General features: G+C 46.6%; 1 protein-coding gene across 5 annotated transcripts in view; it reads left to right on the forward strand.

The window, feature by feature from the left end:
• VGLL4 (vestigial like family member 4) overlaps positions 1-18,765 on the forward strand; it is a 162,315-nt gene that overhangs the window by 125,688 nt on the left and 17,862 nt on the right. The window contains exon 1 of one of the 5 annotated variants that reach the window (XM_025374573.1): positions 10,531-10,630. The exons of the other annotated variants lie outside the window; for them this stretch is intronic. Coding sequence (XP_025230358.1) covers positions 10,617-10,630 — 14 coding nt within the window. The 5' untranslated portion in view covers positions 10,531-10,616. Of the gene's footprint in view, positions 1-10,530; positions 10,631-18,765 lie in introns of those variants that run through there. 5 annotated transcript variants of the gene reach the window in all.

Raw genomic sequence — 18,765 nt, forward strand, 5'->3', positions numbered from 1 at the left:
AGAATTGGGAGGGCTTTTGTTTCAGGGCTTGTTAATAACAGCAGTGTGTGAGCCCTTGTGCGCTGGCACTGTGCTGTGTACCTCATGGGCATGATCGTTGCACCCTCACAGTTCTGTGAGGTGGAGACTATCGTTATCCCTTTTTTACAGATGGTAACACTGAGAGTTCTGTAACTTGTTCAGGGCCACACACACTGGTAAATACCAGAGCCAGGATTCAAAAGTCAGGCTGTCTGATCCTAGTGCCAGTGCTCTCAGCCACCATGTGATATTTATGTTAATAGCACACGTATCCAACTGCGATGAATCATTCGATCCTGGACCCTAATGCCTGATAGTTTGGGACGATGCAGCTTAAGCACTCTCAAACCACACACTACTGAGGATATTTGGGAGGTGGGGACTGTTCATTTTAGCATGCACAAAGGAGGATGGAGGGAAGTGAAGGGGTGGAGACCCCGGGACGTTAGTAGTTCGGCACACTCCAGGTCCTCACAGCCTCACCAGGGTTCCCTCAGGGATTGTGGAAGGGGGAGTGCTGTCCAGCTGCTCCCAAGAGGCCTGAAATGAGTCTTTGTACAGGTGAGAATCCCACAGGAACAAACAAGGGGTTTCTTTATGCTCGGGAAGCTGCTTTTTAGATTGTTTTAATTCTTGTTTAAAATCTGTGGCCCAATTTTAAGTTAGTGGCCCAAGCCAATAGTAACCTTAGCCTAAAAGATTCAGAGTGGAGCATTTTATAATTTGCTTTAATCATTTGAAGACGTGTGTTTTTTTTCTCCTCCAGATTTCATAAATCAAAGCCTATGGAATGGCATCCTTCAAACTATCTGCTCGTTCTTTCTGCCACGCCTCCTTGGCATAGTCTAAACTTGGTAGGGTCAGTGCTGAAATTGTATATTCTTTACTTTCATACACTATTTTACAAGTATTCCCAAAGGCATTCCAGGGTTAAGAGGGTATTTTATGGCCATAAATGTAATTGTCCTAAGTTACTAATGTAGAAACTGCAATATTGTTGTTACCTTGGGATTTTTAATTTTGTTAACACCCCCCTCCACCTCGCCCCATGTGTGTCAGTTATGTGTGTTTCCATTCACGTTAGGGAGTATCGTCACCTAGGAACTGATTCTCTGTGAGGTTTGCTGGACCCCTCACACTTTAGAGTTGTAACCTGCCTTGCCTGAGGCAGAAGCAGAGCTGCTCTTCTCTGAGGGCCACTCTTGCATCTGCAGATTCCGTGGAAGTGTTTTGCTAATGGAGTGTGGTACCTTTAAGTAAAGGTCACAGGCCTGACCTGTGTTGCGTGGGTTTCTTGTTTGTCAGGCTAGAGGCATTTTCTCATTTTCACAGTTGAGCTGAAAACAAAGGCCTCCTTATCCAGAGTGGGGAGCTGTGCTCTTAAGAGCTGACATCAGCCTTCTCCCAGCAGGCCTCGCTTCTGCCTTAAGAGTCTTTGCAGAGAGCTGGGAAGGCAGTTCCCCATCTTGCTGCTGGCATTTTTCTGGCCAAACGACGACACAGAATGAAGAAATGCCAAGGGGGGCAGGAGTCAGAGAAGCAGAACAAAGGCTGTTCTAGGCTGCACTGGAGGCTTTAGCCTCTGTGGTTCTAATCTGTGCCATGAAGTTTATCAAAGTGGGACGAAAACCTTGAAAGGACTTTTTTCTCAAAGAGGAATTCCTATTAGAGGACGTGTGGGGTATGTGACAATGTGCATTGGTCTGTGCAGAGTCACCTTGTAACATGATGCGAGGGTATTCAAAACATAAGGAAACAAAACAACCCAGGAGGCGGCTGTTTTCCTGATCTCTAAGCGGGCTTTTTGGAATGCTGTCTTCGTGAAGATGCTTCTGCTCTGGGTACATATGTAGCAGCTGTTTTTATCCGTAGCTAGAGGGTTAATCTCGACATTGCCTATGACCTTCATAGACCTCTTATTGTGACACAAAGCCAGTTTGTCCTGAATGTATACGAAGTGCTGTCCCAAATCTACATTAATCGATTTGATTGAAGACTGGGAAGACAAGTGCTAACAAATTTGGCTAGGTGTGGCTATTGATGGTTCTTTTATTTTCCTCTAATTTCTTGCTTATAAAGCAATTATTTGCCTGTGTCACATGCAGCTGGAACATAGCAAGGTGGTTTACAAGCTCCACATTCTGTATCTGGTGTAGTTTTTGCTTAATAAGCGGCAGGTCTTGCTCTCTATCCATTTTGCTGTTTCTCTGGGTTAAAACACACACACACACACACACACACACACACACACACACACACAGTCTTCATTTTGAGATTTCTTCACAGATTGTCTCCAAAGCATAATTAGAGGGCTTAATGTTGCAGTAATGTTCTGGGTCTGGCAGTAGCTAGAAACTGTGCCAGACAAGGGATCTGAGTTCTGGATCCAAGCCTTCCAGCCCCAGCAGAGGCAACATGTACTGCAGAATAGAAGGAAGCAACTGTTGCTGCTGCCCTCTCCTCCAACTTCTTATACTACCACTTGCCTTTCTTCTTGAAGAGACCTCAGAATCATGCAGCTAATGAATCTACACAGAAACAAGCTCCAGAAACCGGGCCACGGCCAAGTAGAAAGGACAAACCAACTCCTGTTAGGTCAGGTCAATGTAGAAGCACCTCTGAGAGCTGAAATCTTGCGGCATCCCTAAATTTCCATGTCACTGAACCCAACCAGGGATGGTTATGAGTTTTCTAACTTGTTAGGAGTCATTTCCTCAGCTGCCTCTGACACCTGGAGTGACACCCCTCGCCACTGCTCAGATTGTCTTAAAATGCTCTTCTCTCAAGATGCTCTAAGGGAAATGAAAGTGTTCCCTGGTCAAAGTTCGGCAGGTCCCAGACTCCGTCTCCCGGCTCTGCTCCTACATGCTAGCACCTTTCAGGCTTCGAGAAGTCTTACGTACAGAAACACTGGTCAGTGGAGCTTCTCAAATGGAGTTGGCCGTTGAATCTGCTGTGGACTGAGTGGTGTCTCCTCAAAATTCATGTATTGAAGCCTCAATCCCTGATGTGATGCTCTTTAGAGATGAAGCCTTTGGGAGGTGATGAGGGTTTGATGAGGTCATGAAGGCAGGCTCTGGTCTGTTAGGATTAGTGCCCTTATAAGAAGAAACGGTGATCTCGCTCGCTGTCTCCCGACCACATAAGGACACAGCAAGAAGGCGGCTGTCTCTAGGCTGGGAAAAGCGCCCTCACCAGACACCGACCATGCTGGCATCCGAATCTCAGGCTGCCAGCCTCCGGGACCGTGAGAAAACAAACATCTATTTAAGCCACGAAGTCCACAGCATTTTGTGATGGCAGCTCAAGCTAAGACAGAATCCTTCATCCCCCTTTCATAAGACCTATTTTTAATATTCCTTGGAGCATACTTGCCCTATAACTATTGCCTAACAAAAGGAGCATTTTATTTGGATTCAAAATTCTCTTATCACAAACTTGCAGACTTGCAAAGCTCTGGTGCTGTAAAGCTTAAGTGTGAACATGAAATGGTGTTTAATTCCTTGACTTGGGGCTGCTGGGTGCCATCTTTAATGCTTGGGGCTTTCAGAGAAATTCACTGAGGCCAGAGAAATTGGGGCAACTTGAAGTTCTGTCCTCCTTTGACCCCATGCCTGCTTATCTTCCATCCCTACCTCTCCCCGCCTCCATAGCTATTTCTAGAGAGATGACCTGATCTTTATATCCACTCCCTAGTCCAGTGCTGTTATCCATACCAACAGTTCTATTGAATCCTCCTCCTGCATTCAGGAGTGACCTGCGGGTTGCCAGGTTCAGGCAAGAGTGCAGTCCCTTGTCTTACTTGGCTTCTTCTTTCCTGCAGGGCTCTCTTCCCCTGCTTCCTGTGGCCCTTTCCTGGCTTTCTTTGGTCCCCTCTCACCTCTGTGGCCACTCCTGAGGATCTTCCAGAGACTCGTCATTAGTGATATTCTCCAGCGCTCGGGCATTCTGCCTGCACAGACCCTTCTAACCAAGTCACACGTGAACCCGTGGCTGGACTTGCCATGATAGGTGGAGTCCCAAATCTTTGCCTCTAGCCTAGACCAAGCCTTCACACCCCATAGATCCACCCTCCCACTGGGTGTTGTATGTGTGCCCTAAATCCAGCACCACCTCACTGGAATTGGCATCCGCTGCCCTGTTCTTCTTCCAGCACTTCACCAGGTCTGCTCCTTGTCTTATGTCCTTCTATTCATGACTGGTACAAGTCTCTTTCCATTTGCCTGGGACGCTGCCTTCTCCTTCCTCCTGTCATTGCTGGCGGATCAGTCTGCTAACTTCCCAGTAGGCCCTGGCTGGGGTTGTAGTTTAGACCTCCGTTTGCATGGCAGCGCCCTCTTGACTGGTCTTACTGGTGCTCAGTGTCAGAAGGTGGTTTCTGACGTATTCATCTCTGCTTGGATCCTTCCACGGCTCCCAGTCCGTCACAGGGTGACACTGCCCAGGCCCATCTCTGTGGGCGTCTTGCCAGTAGGACCCCCTGGGCTGCAGCCCAACTGGGGGCCTGCACACTCACTTCATCCTCCAGTGTGGTTCGGAAAGCCACCTCCTCTGGCAAGTGGCACTTCCTCCTGCTTCAAGGTGAATACTGCTTTGTGTAAAATGATGACACTTTGCTACAATTGGGTATCCAGCTGTCTGTCCCCTTCCCTAGTCTACAAGTTCCACCAGACCAGGGGCTGAATTTGCTCAGGTCTGTAGCACTATACCCTCCCAGTGCTTGACACCAACTAGGTGCTAAGTAAATGTGTGAATGAAAAAGGAGTCACGAGGAGAGCTCTGTGAAAACGTTCTTCCCTTTGGGACAGATGTTAAGAATCACTTTTAAACCCATATAAACCCTGAGTGGCACCACTTAGTGGACTTCCATTTTCTCCCTTGTAGCCTTGGTGTTTACTTCCACATGTGCCAGAACAGAGCCCCACCGCTCTCCTTTCCCTGCTGAGCTCTTGAAAACAGAAAAGCGAAAGTGCACACATGCACGAAGTGCAGTCGCTAGCACCAGCCCTGCCCGTGATGCTGCTTTCACGGCAAGTGATCTCATCCCAGTGTTGACTCTCAGTGAGAAGCCCCCCGGGTTTCTTGTGTGGATGGAATGATTTTTTTCACTCCTCTGTATTTCTTGATCATGCATCTGGCTCCAGTCCAAGTGTGAACATAAAGTGGGGTATAGGGAAGTGAGGAATTCAGTGCATTTGGATTGAGTCTTGACAGGGCAGAGAGATGACCAGACATTTCTTTTGGGTAGAATTTGACCCAAAGTGCAGGTTCGCTCATACTCTGCTAGGGAAGCAAACACATCTCAGCCCAAGTATGTACTAGTTCTGGTATTTTTCAAATTCTTCCAAAAGGTCCTCAGAGCCAAGGTGTTTTTCAGCTGTTTTCTAGTAGATTTGTTGTTGTGTTTATTTTATTTTTGTGTGACAGCTTTGTGCTTGTATCACTAATAGCTGTCATCCTCTGTGTGTTGGTTTTGATTGACACCACATCATTTTGTCTTAGGCCGTTGGCTTTTGAGCAAGTTACATCCAGTGATAGAAGCACAGACACTCCATGTCGCCTAGGAGCTGACTCTCCACCATGGCCATGCTTGGTAGGAGAGGCATTGCGGAAAGGCGCCTGAGCCATGCAGCTCCTTCATCAGCAGGGATTTCTCTAGAACCTCACTGGAGGACTTGGCTGAGTTTTTCCGTGGATTGTGGCTCTAGTTCCCTTTGGACTATGAAATAAGATACAGTTTCTTTAGGATGACCATCGAGGACTTGATGATCTGCTCCCAAACTCCCTCTCCCAGTATTATTACTCAGAAGATGGCCCCTTGGCCTTTCCTTGAAAGTCTCTTTGGCCATTAGCCATGGTTTAATTTCAAAATAATTTATTTAAATCCCTGCTATTATTTCTCTACTTTCGGCAAGCTACGCAGGGTTGTCTGTGTGAGAAGCAGGTCTCATGTAATTCAGGGCAAGCAATTTGGATTCTCCAACTTCCCGTGTGACTTTCATTTTGAAGCTAATATTTGAAACTAACATATTTGTTGCCCGTGGCATCTTTTCATGCATGTCAGGCCTCTCTGCATCACACAGGCTCCTCCTGGCATCCCCGTGCCAATTCTTGGGGAAGACTATTCGAGGGCTCCCGACAAAGTGATTGTCATGTACAGCCATCCCTGGATATCCTTGGGAGATTGGTTCCAAGACCCTAGGGGATACAGAAATCTAAGGATGTTCAAGGCCCTCATATAAAATGGCATAGTATTTGCAGATAACCTATGCAAATCCTCTCGTATACTTAAGTCACCTGTAGATTACTTATACCTAATACAATGTAAATGCTGTGGAAATAGTTGTTATACTGTATTGTTTAAGGAATAATAGCAAGAAAAAAGTCTGTACCATCAGAGGCCTGAGTACATTTTCCATCCATGATTGGTTGAATCTGTGGATGTAGAACTTGAGGATATGGAGGGCCGTGTATACTGTATTACCTGTTCTTTAAGTCACATCATTCTACATATTCCAGCCAAATTTGGTGATAATCTCCTCTTTCTATCCTTCCTGCACCGTTTCCTCACCACAAATACTTTTTATTCTGGAAAAAGTTCAGACCTACAGAAACGTTGAAGGACTAGCACAGTGGACACTCACATACCCTTCCCTGCATTCATCAGTTGTTAACGTTTGCCCGTATTTGCTTTTTCTTTCGTATGTGTGCAGACAGTGATATGATCTCACATCGTCTTTTCATATTCAGCAATGCCCTTCCTATAAGAAACTATAAGATTTTTTAAAAAATCATTTTACATTCTTTTTAATTCAAGATTCAGTAATGAATCACATCGTATTTAGTCATTGTATTTTCTAGCAATCTTTAATCTAGGAGTCGTCCCACTTTGCAGGGGAAGGGTTGGGGGCTTTCATGGGAGGGAAGAGGGGACCCAGACACTGCTCTGGAGTGTCAGCTCCTCAGGGCTTCTCTTTGAAGCACCCGGGGACCAACAGCAGGGGGCTGCCTCTCCATCAGCACTGGGAAGGGTGATGTTGTATATGATAAAGGAGCGATTTAGGATACATGTGGTTCCTCTGTGGTGGGAGGGGTGCATTCAGAAAGAGGGGACAAGGGAAGTGAGAGAACTGTTGGAGGAGGCAGAAGATTCGGAATGCAAGATGGCGAGATACATGGAATAAATTAAACACTTCACGCCTGCTCTAAGATAAATCACCTTTTTGTAAAATTTGATTCCTGCCCCAAAGGCTCATCTCTGTCTAGCCAACAATTCTAGCAGCTTTACTTTTTAAAAAAATCCAGTATCTTATTCATGGCAGAGGTGGAACATTCCCCTGTCCCTTTTTCTCCTTAAACCTACAAATCTGAGACAAGCCCGTAATAGATTTCTCTCTTGGGAGATCCCTCAGTTTTTTACTTATAAATAATTCATTCAAGGCTCCAGTGAAGTCTCTCTCTCTCTCTCTCTTTTTTTTTGAGACGGAATCTCACTCTGTCACCCAGGCTGGAGTGCAGTGTGCACTATATTGGTTCACTGCAACCTCTCCCTCCTAGGTTCAATCAATTCTCCTGCCTTAGCCTCCTAAGTAGCTGGGACTATAGGGATGTGCCACCACGTGAGGCTAATTTTTGTATTTTTAGTAGAGACTGGGTTTCACTATGTTGGCCAGGGTGGTGTCGAACTCCTGACCTCAAGTGATCTGCCCGCCTCAGCCTCCCAAAGTGCTAGGATAACAGACATGAGCCACCGTGCCCAGCCCAGTGAAGTCTCTTGACCGTGAAAACTGGTAGCATTTAAGTGTGTGTTGGGGCATGTTCTAGTTTTTAGCAGCATGTTTGATTTATAATAAATATGTTCTTGGGATTTTGACTTGATGTTGATAACTCCTTAATGGAGCTGTGATTGGAGGATGGTATGTATGTAGGACCTAGGAAGGTGACCAGGTTGTGACACTTGGAGCCAGTGGTGGTGGTGGATCCCTGGGTGCTGGGAGAGGGCAGAAGGCAGGCTCTGGTGAGAGGCTGCACATGGACCCATCCTGGGCGCCTTCCGCCTCCTGAAGCCCAGATGCCTGGGTCCACTTCATTTTTTATTTTTTTCTTCTTTTCAAGGATTGGTTGTTCAGCATTTTTTCATTTCCAAGAAATATCACAGTATCTTTCCAGTAAGTTGCCCCTTTTTCCTTAAGCTAGGTTCGTTTTCTGTTGCTTGTAACCAAAAGTTGTTGTTAACAAATACAGATATTTGGGTTGTTTACATTGTTTTACTGTCTTTTGCAGAACTTCGAATATCTCCATCCTTCTCCCATCTCATATATTCTCACTTTTATAGAAGTGGAAATTCTGGGTCAGAGGTCTTCCATTTCTGTTTTCGCGGGTGTGTTCTGCCAGCTTCACTCCGTACGGTGTGCTGATCTGTCCCCACCAGCAACTGTATGCATTTGTCTCTCTTTCGGCATCATCCACAGGTGACTGCTACCGTTTATTCATTTATGTAATAATACTTGCAAGTTTCTTAGGGAGAAACATTTATTTTGTTGTTTGGTTGGTTGGTTGGTTGGTTTTTTTTTTTTTCTGCTACTAGGGAACTTGAATGATCTTTTCATATCCTTATTGGCCATTTGCATTTCTTCTTCTGTGACTGTGATGTTTATACCTGTCTTTTTTTGTAAATTAGAATATTCATCTTCTTTCTCTTGGTATGTTACGATTCTTCATATTAAGGATGCTCTGTCAAATGCGTTGGGAAAATAAGTAATGTTATTTGCTTTTCAGCATTATTTACCGTGTTTTTGAAATACAGATTTTTAAAATTTGGATGTGGTCAAATCATTGAATCTTTTATTTAATGGAAAAGCCTTGTCAAATGTTCTGGAAAGGACTGAAATGTATTGCGTTAACACCTGGCCAGGGTGTGTCGTGATGGTAGAATGATCGTATGTGTTTAATACATGTCTGCTGTGGAACGGAGGGAAGCTTATTGTTTGTGTGTCATCGCTTCGTCAGTCCATCCCCCCAAACCTCTCCTGAGGGCCTCCTGGGTTGGGGGCGCTGGGGAGACATGAGTATGCTTGTGGGGTCAGCCCTGGGTGGAGAGGAAGTTAACTCGGAGAAGGTTTCTGCCATGGTGATGGGCAGGAATGTGGCCATCCTTGGCGGAGCTGAGGGGGCTGTGGCCGCTGTCTCCCAGAGGTACGCCTGGAATGGGGGCATCGTCATCATGACGAGAGTCACTCCTTCCCGGGTTGTCTTCTTTTTTTGTCCTCTTTCTCTCAGCTGGTCCTCTCCAGGATATTTTTCACTCTCACGCTGAGCTTTTAGAGAATTTGATAGTCTCTTGTTGAGTACCATTAGTAAGCTCTGCAACCAGAAAAGTTTAAATTCTGCTTTTATTTAACCATTTTACCAGATGTTTCCTGTGGCTTGACAGATGTACCATTTACTAGAAAGTTACACTCCTGAGATTTGGAATGTTATGGACACTGTTGCTATAGACAGTGATTCTGTCAGGGCAGGATTTGGAAGACAATTTTCACATCATTTTTGGGTTGAAGATGTGTTTTTCACCAGAACAGAAATGCTATTTTCATAATCTGCTTTTATCTTGTCTTTTATAATTTGAACCTCTGGTTTATAAAATACTGTATCTGGTTGATCAGAGTTTATTCTTATAAATACCATGGTGCTTCCATTGGTGTTACCTTCTGAAAGCAGCTGGGCCTGGGTATATCAGGGCCTTGTTTGCAAAACTGACCTGGGTATAAAAGAACTCAGGTAGTGGGCAGGTGGAAATTTAAATTGGGCTGAAAATCTGATGCTTCACTTCTCTGGGCTACTTGATGCTGGCATATGGCTAAGACATCTGCAGACTTGGCAACTTCTTGCACCCACCTATAAGTTCACCAAGACAAACCTAGAATGGTTGCGGCACCTTCGCTTGTCCAGTGCCTGGAGTCTGCATCTGTGGCAGCCTGAGTCCTAAGAGAAAAGCCTCTCACCTAAGATTCTGCTGGTGGAAGGGAGGCAGAAGGAAGTTGCTTCCTGCAGTGCGGGAGTGAGACTGTAGTTGCGGCGGCAGCAGAGGAGAACAGGGGATTTCTGGCATTCCTTCTCTGAGGGGCCGGCTGCGGCCCTGCTGGGGAGTTGCATGCATCTTGCCTTCGGAGCGCCTCCACTTCTGCAGCAGCCTTCCTCTCCTGTGTTTTCTTTAGCCTTATTTTGGAGTTTTATAAAAGCCTTATGTTATGGAAGATGGAGAAACAAAGGAAGAGGAAATCTCATGCTGTAATTCTGACAGCAAATCTATTTTCTTACCAAATGGAACTGTAATGATGCGTGTAGCGTTTTGGCAAGGCACCTTCTGTAAATAAACCCTCCCAGGAGTTCCTGACCTACCCCAGGACCCATAGGAAACTTTCCTTGCAGTGCAGGGGGCAAGCAGGCCCCTTACCTCGCAACCCTCGTTTCAGGGGGGACTTTTATTCTGACAGGCGCCCGCCCATCCAGTTTTGTGCCTGGGACTGCTTGCCAAGTTTGTGAGGCCCAAGGCTTTCTTGTGGGAGGACGCTGGGCTGTCTTCATGCTCTTTGGCAATGATTAAAGTGAGGTTAGTACCAAGAACCCTTTCATTTTATTCCCTTATCCTTGCTTTTTCAAACCAGATGGCAACCCTGTATTTTCAGCTGTAATTAATTTAAGCTGCAAGACAGCAAGTGCTGGGAGAGGTAGTCTTTGCTTAGAAGGGACAGCAGTGATTTTCCTTCTCATCCCTCCCTTCTCCCCAAACGCCACCTTGTCCCAATCAGATTTGTGCCCTGTACAGTTTCTCCTAAGCGGGGACTGGAAGGGGAGAGAGGGCTGCTGAGAGCAGCTGCCGCATGGCTGCCCGTGGGAGCTGGAAGGGTTAAGGCACACTAGTGATTGTTTCCCTCATGGATTGGAAGTAACCAAGTTTCAGGTGATGGCTGTCATGTGACCGCCTCTAGACAATGGTGCATAGTTTGGCTGCTGATTCGGGGAGTACAAGGTGCTTTTTCTTCCCACTCAGTCCAGCTGCCAAGATCGCCTCCAAAAGGGGGTATGTTTTAGGTTTAACATTTATTCTTAAAGAAAATTACAAGGGAAATAAAAGCACTTGGCCGCAGTTGGAGTCTGGAGGGTTTGACCTCAGCTATTTGACCACTTCCCTCCATGGAAATTTTACTTGAGTCCCTCCTCTGTAAGTTGCCTTAGAGTGCAGGACCAATTAGAGATTGGGAGATCTTCCACATTTAATAGAAAATGAATGCTTTTGTTTCATCTCTCAGTAACTTGTAAAGTCACTCCACAGAATAGCCTCTCCTCCCACCCTTTTGTCCCCTCCTTGTTCCGAATGAAACTGGGTTGAAAATGGAGAGTGGAGTAAGTGACTGCTTGAGGGCCGGGTGTGTAAGTGTGCTCACTTGCCTGCACAGATGAGGACCCCCCGGGTTTTAGTTTCATCATTCGAGAAATGCGCTTTCTGGCCATTAAAGAGAAGTTGCATGGCTGGGCACGGTGGCTCACGTCCCAGAACTTTGGGAGGCCGAGGCAGGCAGATCACCTGAGGTCAGGAGTTCGAGACCAGCCTGATGAACATGGTGAAACCCCGTCTTTACTAAAAATATACAAATTAGCTGGGCGTAGTGGCGCACACCTATAATCCCAACTACTTGGGAGGCTGAGGCAGGAGAATCACTTGAACCAGGAGGCAGAGGTTGCAGTGAGCTGAGATTGTGCCACTGCATGCCAGCCTGGGTGACAGAGCAAAACTCTTACTTTTTTTTTTTTTTTTAAAAGGAGTTGCAGATTGAAGAGGGTCTATTAACATAATGTATATGCAAAGCACTTTGTGACACTGTACACCAGTGTTATACAAATGGTCAATATGTATTGCTGTTGTTAACATTAGCCATCCTCCGATGACTTGAAACAATTTTTAAAGGTTCACAGTGAGAAGTGAGAACCACAAATATGTAGCTTATAAGTCTCCAAAATGCTCACTGTTGATTACATCATCACTGACTGCAGTGGGCCCCTTGTGTGCCCAAGTTTGCTGGATTTAGTGAGCTGGGTGGTGGATATTCTTTGTTGATGTAACTTTTATGTCCAGTGTTTACATTATTCATGAAAATTCATTTCTCTCATGAACCACGTGGGCTGTTTTCACAAAGGCTTACAATTTCAGTTATTATTGTGGACGAGATCCATCCTTTTGTATATGTGCTGCCGAAGCGAGCACGAGATCCATCCTTTTGGAAACCTTTTGTTTTTCTCTAGTAGAGAGGGCCAAACGTGAAATGAAAAATGCATCCTGTACTTCCCACCTCCTTTACTACCAATGGTGTGTTGAAACTTAAACAGAATTATCATATGATGCAGCAGTTCCACTTACACACACGAAATGACTGAAAGCAGAGACTTGAACAGACACTTGCACACCCACGTTCATAGCGGCACTATTCACAATAGCCAAAAGGTGGAAGCCACCAGGTGTCCCTCACCAGATGAATGGAGAAACCACATGTGGTCTGTACGACAGCGGAATATTACTCAGCCTTAAAAAGGAAGGAGATCCGGACCTGTGCCACCACATAGATGGATCTTGTGTAAGCCAGTCACGGAAAGACAAATGTTGGATGATTCCACCGACATGGGGTTCCTAGAGCAGTGAAAGTCCTGGAAGATAGAATGGTGGTTCCAGGGGCTGCAAGGAGGAGGAAATGGGAGGTGGGTGTTCAATGAGTGCAGAGTTTGGGAAGAGGACACAGTTCTGGAGACGGATGGTGTGGTTGGCAGCACAACATACCAGTGTACTTACTGTCACTGAAAAGTGGTGAATTTTATGTATATAGTGCTTTACCATAGTAAAAAAAAAAAATACTGAGAACTGTGATGATCAACTTCAGGTCAACTGAATAAACGTTAATGAGTCAATTGTGTGTGAATCCTTTATATTCCATACTCACCTGGGGTGACTGAGGCTGTGAAGGAGAGTCAGGCAGCTTGGAGGGCAGACCAAGCTCCAGGCATACAGTATTTGGTGCCTAATAATAGAGAGATGTGATGCGTGATGACCACTGGGGTTGGTGATTTTAACTGAATTTAAAGAGTAGGTAAGAGTCACCATTACCATCTGGTTTGGAAGCTGTCGTACAAAGGAAAGGTGCATGAAACTTGGGGTGCCGGGGGAGGGTGCTTTTGAATTCTCCGGAGGCATTATTTGAGTCATCAACTCGGGAGTTTGGGAGAAGAGATGCCACTTCAGTGATGAATGGAATGATTGAACCCCCTTCCCCCCACTTTCTTTTCAGGCTTCCACACTGCACACGCCACAGACGAACACTTCTGGGTGAAATATGATTTTATAGCCAGGGGATTGCATCTAGATGTGAGGGATGTTACAGTGAAGCTCAGTAGACAGCTTAGTTCTGAATTTTTTGCAGAATTTGAAGATGAGACTATTTGAAAAGAAGTGCAGTTTTATAACTCAGATCAATGAAATACGCTCTCAGTACTGTTTTTTCCCAGTCCCGTGGGGACTCTGCTTTATTTGTCATTAGGGTGTCAATTGTCAGTAAAGCAGTAGCCTTGCTAAGCACCTGGAGGTCCTGAAAACAATTTTTTCTTTAAGTAATTTAAATCTTATTTCTGTAATGCAGTCTGGGTTTTTTTTTTTTCTTTTTTTTCTTTTTTTTTTTTAGAAAATTAGCTTGGCCAACCCTTTCCCCCTAGTTTAGGAAAGATGGCGCACAGCCCTGACTACCTGGGTGCTGAGAGGTAGTTCATGTTGTGAATTAACACACTACATGATTGGCTCTCAGAAGGAAGGCCCTTATGGTCTATTATTACTTTAAAGAATATACAGTAGATGCCTCAAAATCTTCTACTAGATGAGCATTTAATCACTTCATATACTCAATACTCAAATTTTCAATGGGTGTGTAATAATTTAGCTCAATGGTTTTTTTTTTTGTTTTTGGCAGAGTTTCTGAGTTCAGTCAGGGTAGATCAGTAACTTTAAGAGGAAAACCAGGTTTAAAATTTTTACTTAGTGCCGAATGGATTTATTGAACCAGAGGTCTTCCTGTAGTAGGGAGAAGTGCACAAAATGATTTCGAACTGGTTCCTACCAACCTTAGGGCTGGACCGTGGGAAGGCAGCTGGCATTCAGGCAGTTGTGGCCACGCACCCGCGTGTGGGGAGGAGGAGACTGCCACACACCACACGACGCAGAGAGGAAGTCTGATTATTTGTCTCCGATATGCCTGCATGCACTCATTCATGTCTGGTCTTTAGCCAGTATGGGGTCACAAAGCTGAAATAACGGGAAAAAAAGAATGGGAGACTTTGATGCGGCCACACTGTGCAACATGGGTGTGGAAGTGCCTGTTGGCATCTTGGGTTGTTTTGAGGAAAGGATAGTACTGGTGACTGCAGGTCTTGGAATAATCCTGACGTTGAAGGTTAGTTTTTGTTAGACTGTCTGCCCTGGTTTTTGGTTCAGAAATGTGCCACGATAAATGAAAGGGAGGGAGTCCTTGCCTGTGTGCCCTGTTTCCATAGGCTGCTTCTGGAGTGTGACCCTCTTAAATATGAATGTTCACTTGTGGAGTGTGCCCCATGGGTGACAGTTTGGAGACGGGGTTTCACCATGCCAGGCTGGTCTTGTACTGGCCTCAAGTGATCCACCCGCCTTAGTCTCCCAAAGTGTTGGGATTACAGGCATGAGCCACCACACCTGGCCAGTAAACAGTTTTATAATATTTTCCAGCAATTTGCTGCATAATATGGAGTAAAAACTAAGAGTGAGCCTTCAAAAGAATTTGAAGTTACGAAAGATGACAGTGCCAGTCGGAAGAACAAGAGAGGGAACGGAGGAAGGTCTCCTCAGACTACTCGTTTCTAGTGGGTTGGCGCTGGCCGGGGCTGTCCTCCTCGGGTTTCTCCAGGAGCCCCAGGGCCATGGATGGCCCAGCCCTGGGTCACCCAGCTTCATGAGTTCCTCTGTCTGACTCTAACCTGCTGGTGCTGGTTTCTCCTGAGAATTTGTTTAGATTTGGTTGGCTCATTCATAAAATAGTGTGTGCCAGGCACTGTTCTAGACACTGACTTACGGACACCTCTGAGCAGCCTACCGAGCAATCACTGTTCCCGTTTGGTTCCCTCCAGGCGTGTCTAGAGGGAAAGTGTCTTCTCTGCTAACCTTGAGTTGGCGGATGGACCCTCTCTCCATCCTCCGCCTTCCTGAGGTGGGCGTTGGAGGCCGTGGGTCCTGCCCTCCACTTTTCCAGCACAGGGAAGGCCTTTCCAGCGGAGCTCAGAGTCAGATTGAGGGTGTGGGGTGCAGTGAAGCAGCAGGGAGAACGGGACGTCTGGGTCGACTAGCACTGGGTGGTCTTAGTGGTCAAATGCCTTTTCTTCACTCCTCCTCTAGCCCTCGCCCCAGCTGTCTCCAGTAGTCCCCGGAGGATGGCCAGGCGGGATGGTGACATGCTGATGCTTCTGCTGCTGTGCAGAGACCGTCGTCTCTCCCAGGGTTTTGTCCACCTCGGACACTGCAGCTCAGTGAGGAAGGAAAGATAGAGGGGTTTCGTCCCTTCTATGATACAGGGATTCTGTTTAATGTCAAAAAATATGATAGCGGTTGTATTTTTAACATATTCCTTGAGAGATTACATAATGACAAAAACAACTACAAATGAGCAGCAGTAGGAATTTTAAATTATTTTCCATGTTATTAATCTCAGCAACATCTCCATTCATTTGAAAACTCTAATGTGGGACACATCTGTTTTGCCTGTAAACAGTGCTTAGCGTGCACATGGATTCCTGCCCCATCTGAATTAAGTTCGGGGGGTCCTGGGCGCAGGTGGGCATCCACTACTGGCCGTGCTCTCACAACTACTTCCCTGGCAACAGTTGCTAACGTGGGGGCAGGTGAGATGCTTCACCGGTCATGTTCTCAGCCATGACCTGTTTCTCAAATGTCAGTTTTTCTTAAAAAACTAAAGCTAATAATGGAAAACACGTGTAGACAGTTCTGGTTAAAGAAAACTGGTACCTTGTTTACATAGAGTTGAGCTATTCAGAAACGTGACCTGAGGATCTGGGCAACCTGGACGTGCTCCACGCTGCTGGCCAGCATTTCCGTGAGTCCTGCCTCTCTAGAGGCACCCGGTCTGGAAAGCCTGCACACATTCCCAGGCGAAGAGGGTCTCTGAATGCTGGAACTGGATATGGGAAAGTTGCAGGGGTTGGCCCCGAACTCACTCAGAACCTGTTTGCTCTGACTGTACGCCTCATTCTAGCCAAACCAGCCACCTGGCTTTTTGGGCCACCATAGGGAGAATGGAAAGATGGAGGCTACCAGCAGCAGCATTTCTGACAGGTCTCTAACTGAAATCACTTAGAGTTTCTCTGCTAAGGCTGACATTTTGGGTGTCTGGGATCTTCCTTTAAGCGGCTGCCGCTGGGTAAGTGCGCACTGTGCTTCCAGACCCGCCAGGTTTCCCAAGTGTCTTCCGTCCCTTGCACAGATCTGAGGACTGATTGTGCTCAAGGAAAGGAGGGACCCACTTTGCCCTTGGAGCTCTTTCCAGCCTCAAGGTGAGAGGGGGCAGCCTCACACACGATGCAGATTCCGGCTGAGCTGCCGGAGGGAGTCAGAAGAAGCTTGAAGGCTGGAGTATGTGGAGATGCTGGCGATGCTGATTTAATGACTGTCACTCTTGAGCGCACAGTGACTGGAAACCCTTGGCGCAGTTAGAGCCACAGAGTCCACACTGACAGGAGAGCAGCAGAAGTGGACACCCATTTGCTCTCTCAACACTCAGTGCGACCACCTTCCCTCCAGCACCACAGACCCCAGCTGCTTTTGAACCCTCCGGGCACTAGCGGCAGTGCCAGTGCCAGGGACCCGAGTCCCTGCTCTGCCACCTGCCAGCCACGTGGCCCTGGGCAGATCCCTCCACCTCTCAACCCACTTTCCCTCAGTGTAAAGTGGGAGTGGGGGGTTGGCACGACTGTTGAAGAAGAGAGCAGGAGGTGCAGGAGTCATGAAAAGATCTGCAGCTTTATTCTTTCATCCTCCCCAAACACCGCCAAGCCAAAAGGTTTTGGATGGTAACTCGGCCGACAAGCTTCTCCCTCTTGTATGTAGGCACATGTAAGATGGGGCTCTTTCTCCTGGCTTCCTGAACCGATTTGGGGGCAGCCAACCCTCCAGCTTTATATATATATTTGTTGTTGTTGTTGAATTGACAGTAATTGTACATATTCATGGGGTACATAGTGAAGTTTTGACACGTGTCATGTAGAGTGATGAGCTAAGGGTGCTTAGCCTTCATCATCAAACATTTATCGTTTTTTTGTGCTGGGGACATCCAATATGTGGATGTTGTTTGAAACTCTGTAGTGTATTATTGTTAACTGCAGTCACCCTATAGCGGTCTAGGTGACCATAGTGCTGGAACTTACTCCTCCTTCCTGGCTGTAATTTTGTATCCTTTAGCGGATCTCCGCAGCCCCTACCTTCTCCCTACCCTTCCCAGCCTCTGGAACCCTCAGCTTCTTACTGGCAGGTCTGGGCTGACCTGGCCTCCCCAGCTCTGGTCTCTGCTTGGACTGTCATTATGTGGTGCTTGTGCAGTGCCTCAGGACAACAGGCATACAGGACAGGTGCCCGAGGCCCAGTGGATCTCAGGACCTCTCTTTAAATGTCCAGAGGAATCTTTAAAAACTTTCAGGTTGATCATAGATAAAGCAGAAGAAACATGGGTGTGGCAAATATCTAAAGCCATGTAAAGCAAGGCAGCGGGTGGCTACGGCCTGGGGAATTGTATTAGTTTGGTAGGGCTGCCATAACACAGGGCCACAAACTGGGTGGCTTAACAAAAATGTATTGTCTCACCGTTCCTGGAGGCTGGACGCCTGAGATCAAGGTGTCAGCAGGGCTGGCTCCTTCTGAGGGCTATGGGGAGCGTCTGTGCAGGCCTATCTCTCAGCTGCTGGTGGCTTCTGGCGTTCCATGGCTTGTCGATGATGCTCTTACGTCTTCACATCTTCTTCCCGCCATATGTGTCTGTCATTGTATCCAGAATTCCCATGTTTTCTAATAGGACACAAGTCATACTAGATTAGAGCACACCCGCATAACCACAGCTTACTTGGTCTTTGGTAAAGACCCTATTTCAAATAAGCTCACAGTCAGAGAACCTAGGGGGGGTTAGGACTTCAGTGTGTTTTCAGGGGGACACAATTCAACCCATTACAGAAATTAAAGGCAATCCACAGAATAAAGTAGAATGGTCAACAAGTGTATGAAAAGATGCTCCACTGCCGGGGTAACTGAAGAAATGCAAATTAAAACAAAAGAACGAGTGATTTCATGCCAGGAGAATGGCAGAAATCCACAGGCTGCCAAGGCTGGATGTCACCGAGGACACACAGCAGCAGCAGCGGTCAGCCACGGCCATCAGAGGGACACCAAAGTGGATGGACGTCTTGGGAAGGTTTCTGGTCACGTGTTGAAGTCGAAGGTGGATGACCTGCAAATACTGACCTGAGAGAATGTCAGAAGCCCTGGTCCAGCACCAGGAGACATGTCTGAGGACTTAAGCACTACAGTGCCTCCTTCCTTCCTTCCTTCCTTCCTTCCTTCCTCCCTCCCTCCCTCCCCCCTCCTCTCTCCTTCCTTCCCTCCCTCCCTCCCCCTCCCCCCTC

The sequence above is a fragment of the Theropithecus gelada genome, chromosome 2, assembly GCF_003255815.1.
Source record: "Theropithecus gelada isolate Dixy chromosome 2, Tgel_1.0, whole genome shotgun sequence".
Taxonomy (NCBI): Eukaryota; Metazoa; Chordata; class Mammalia; order Primates; family Cercopithecidae; genus Theropithecus; species Theropithecus gelada.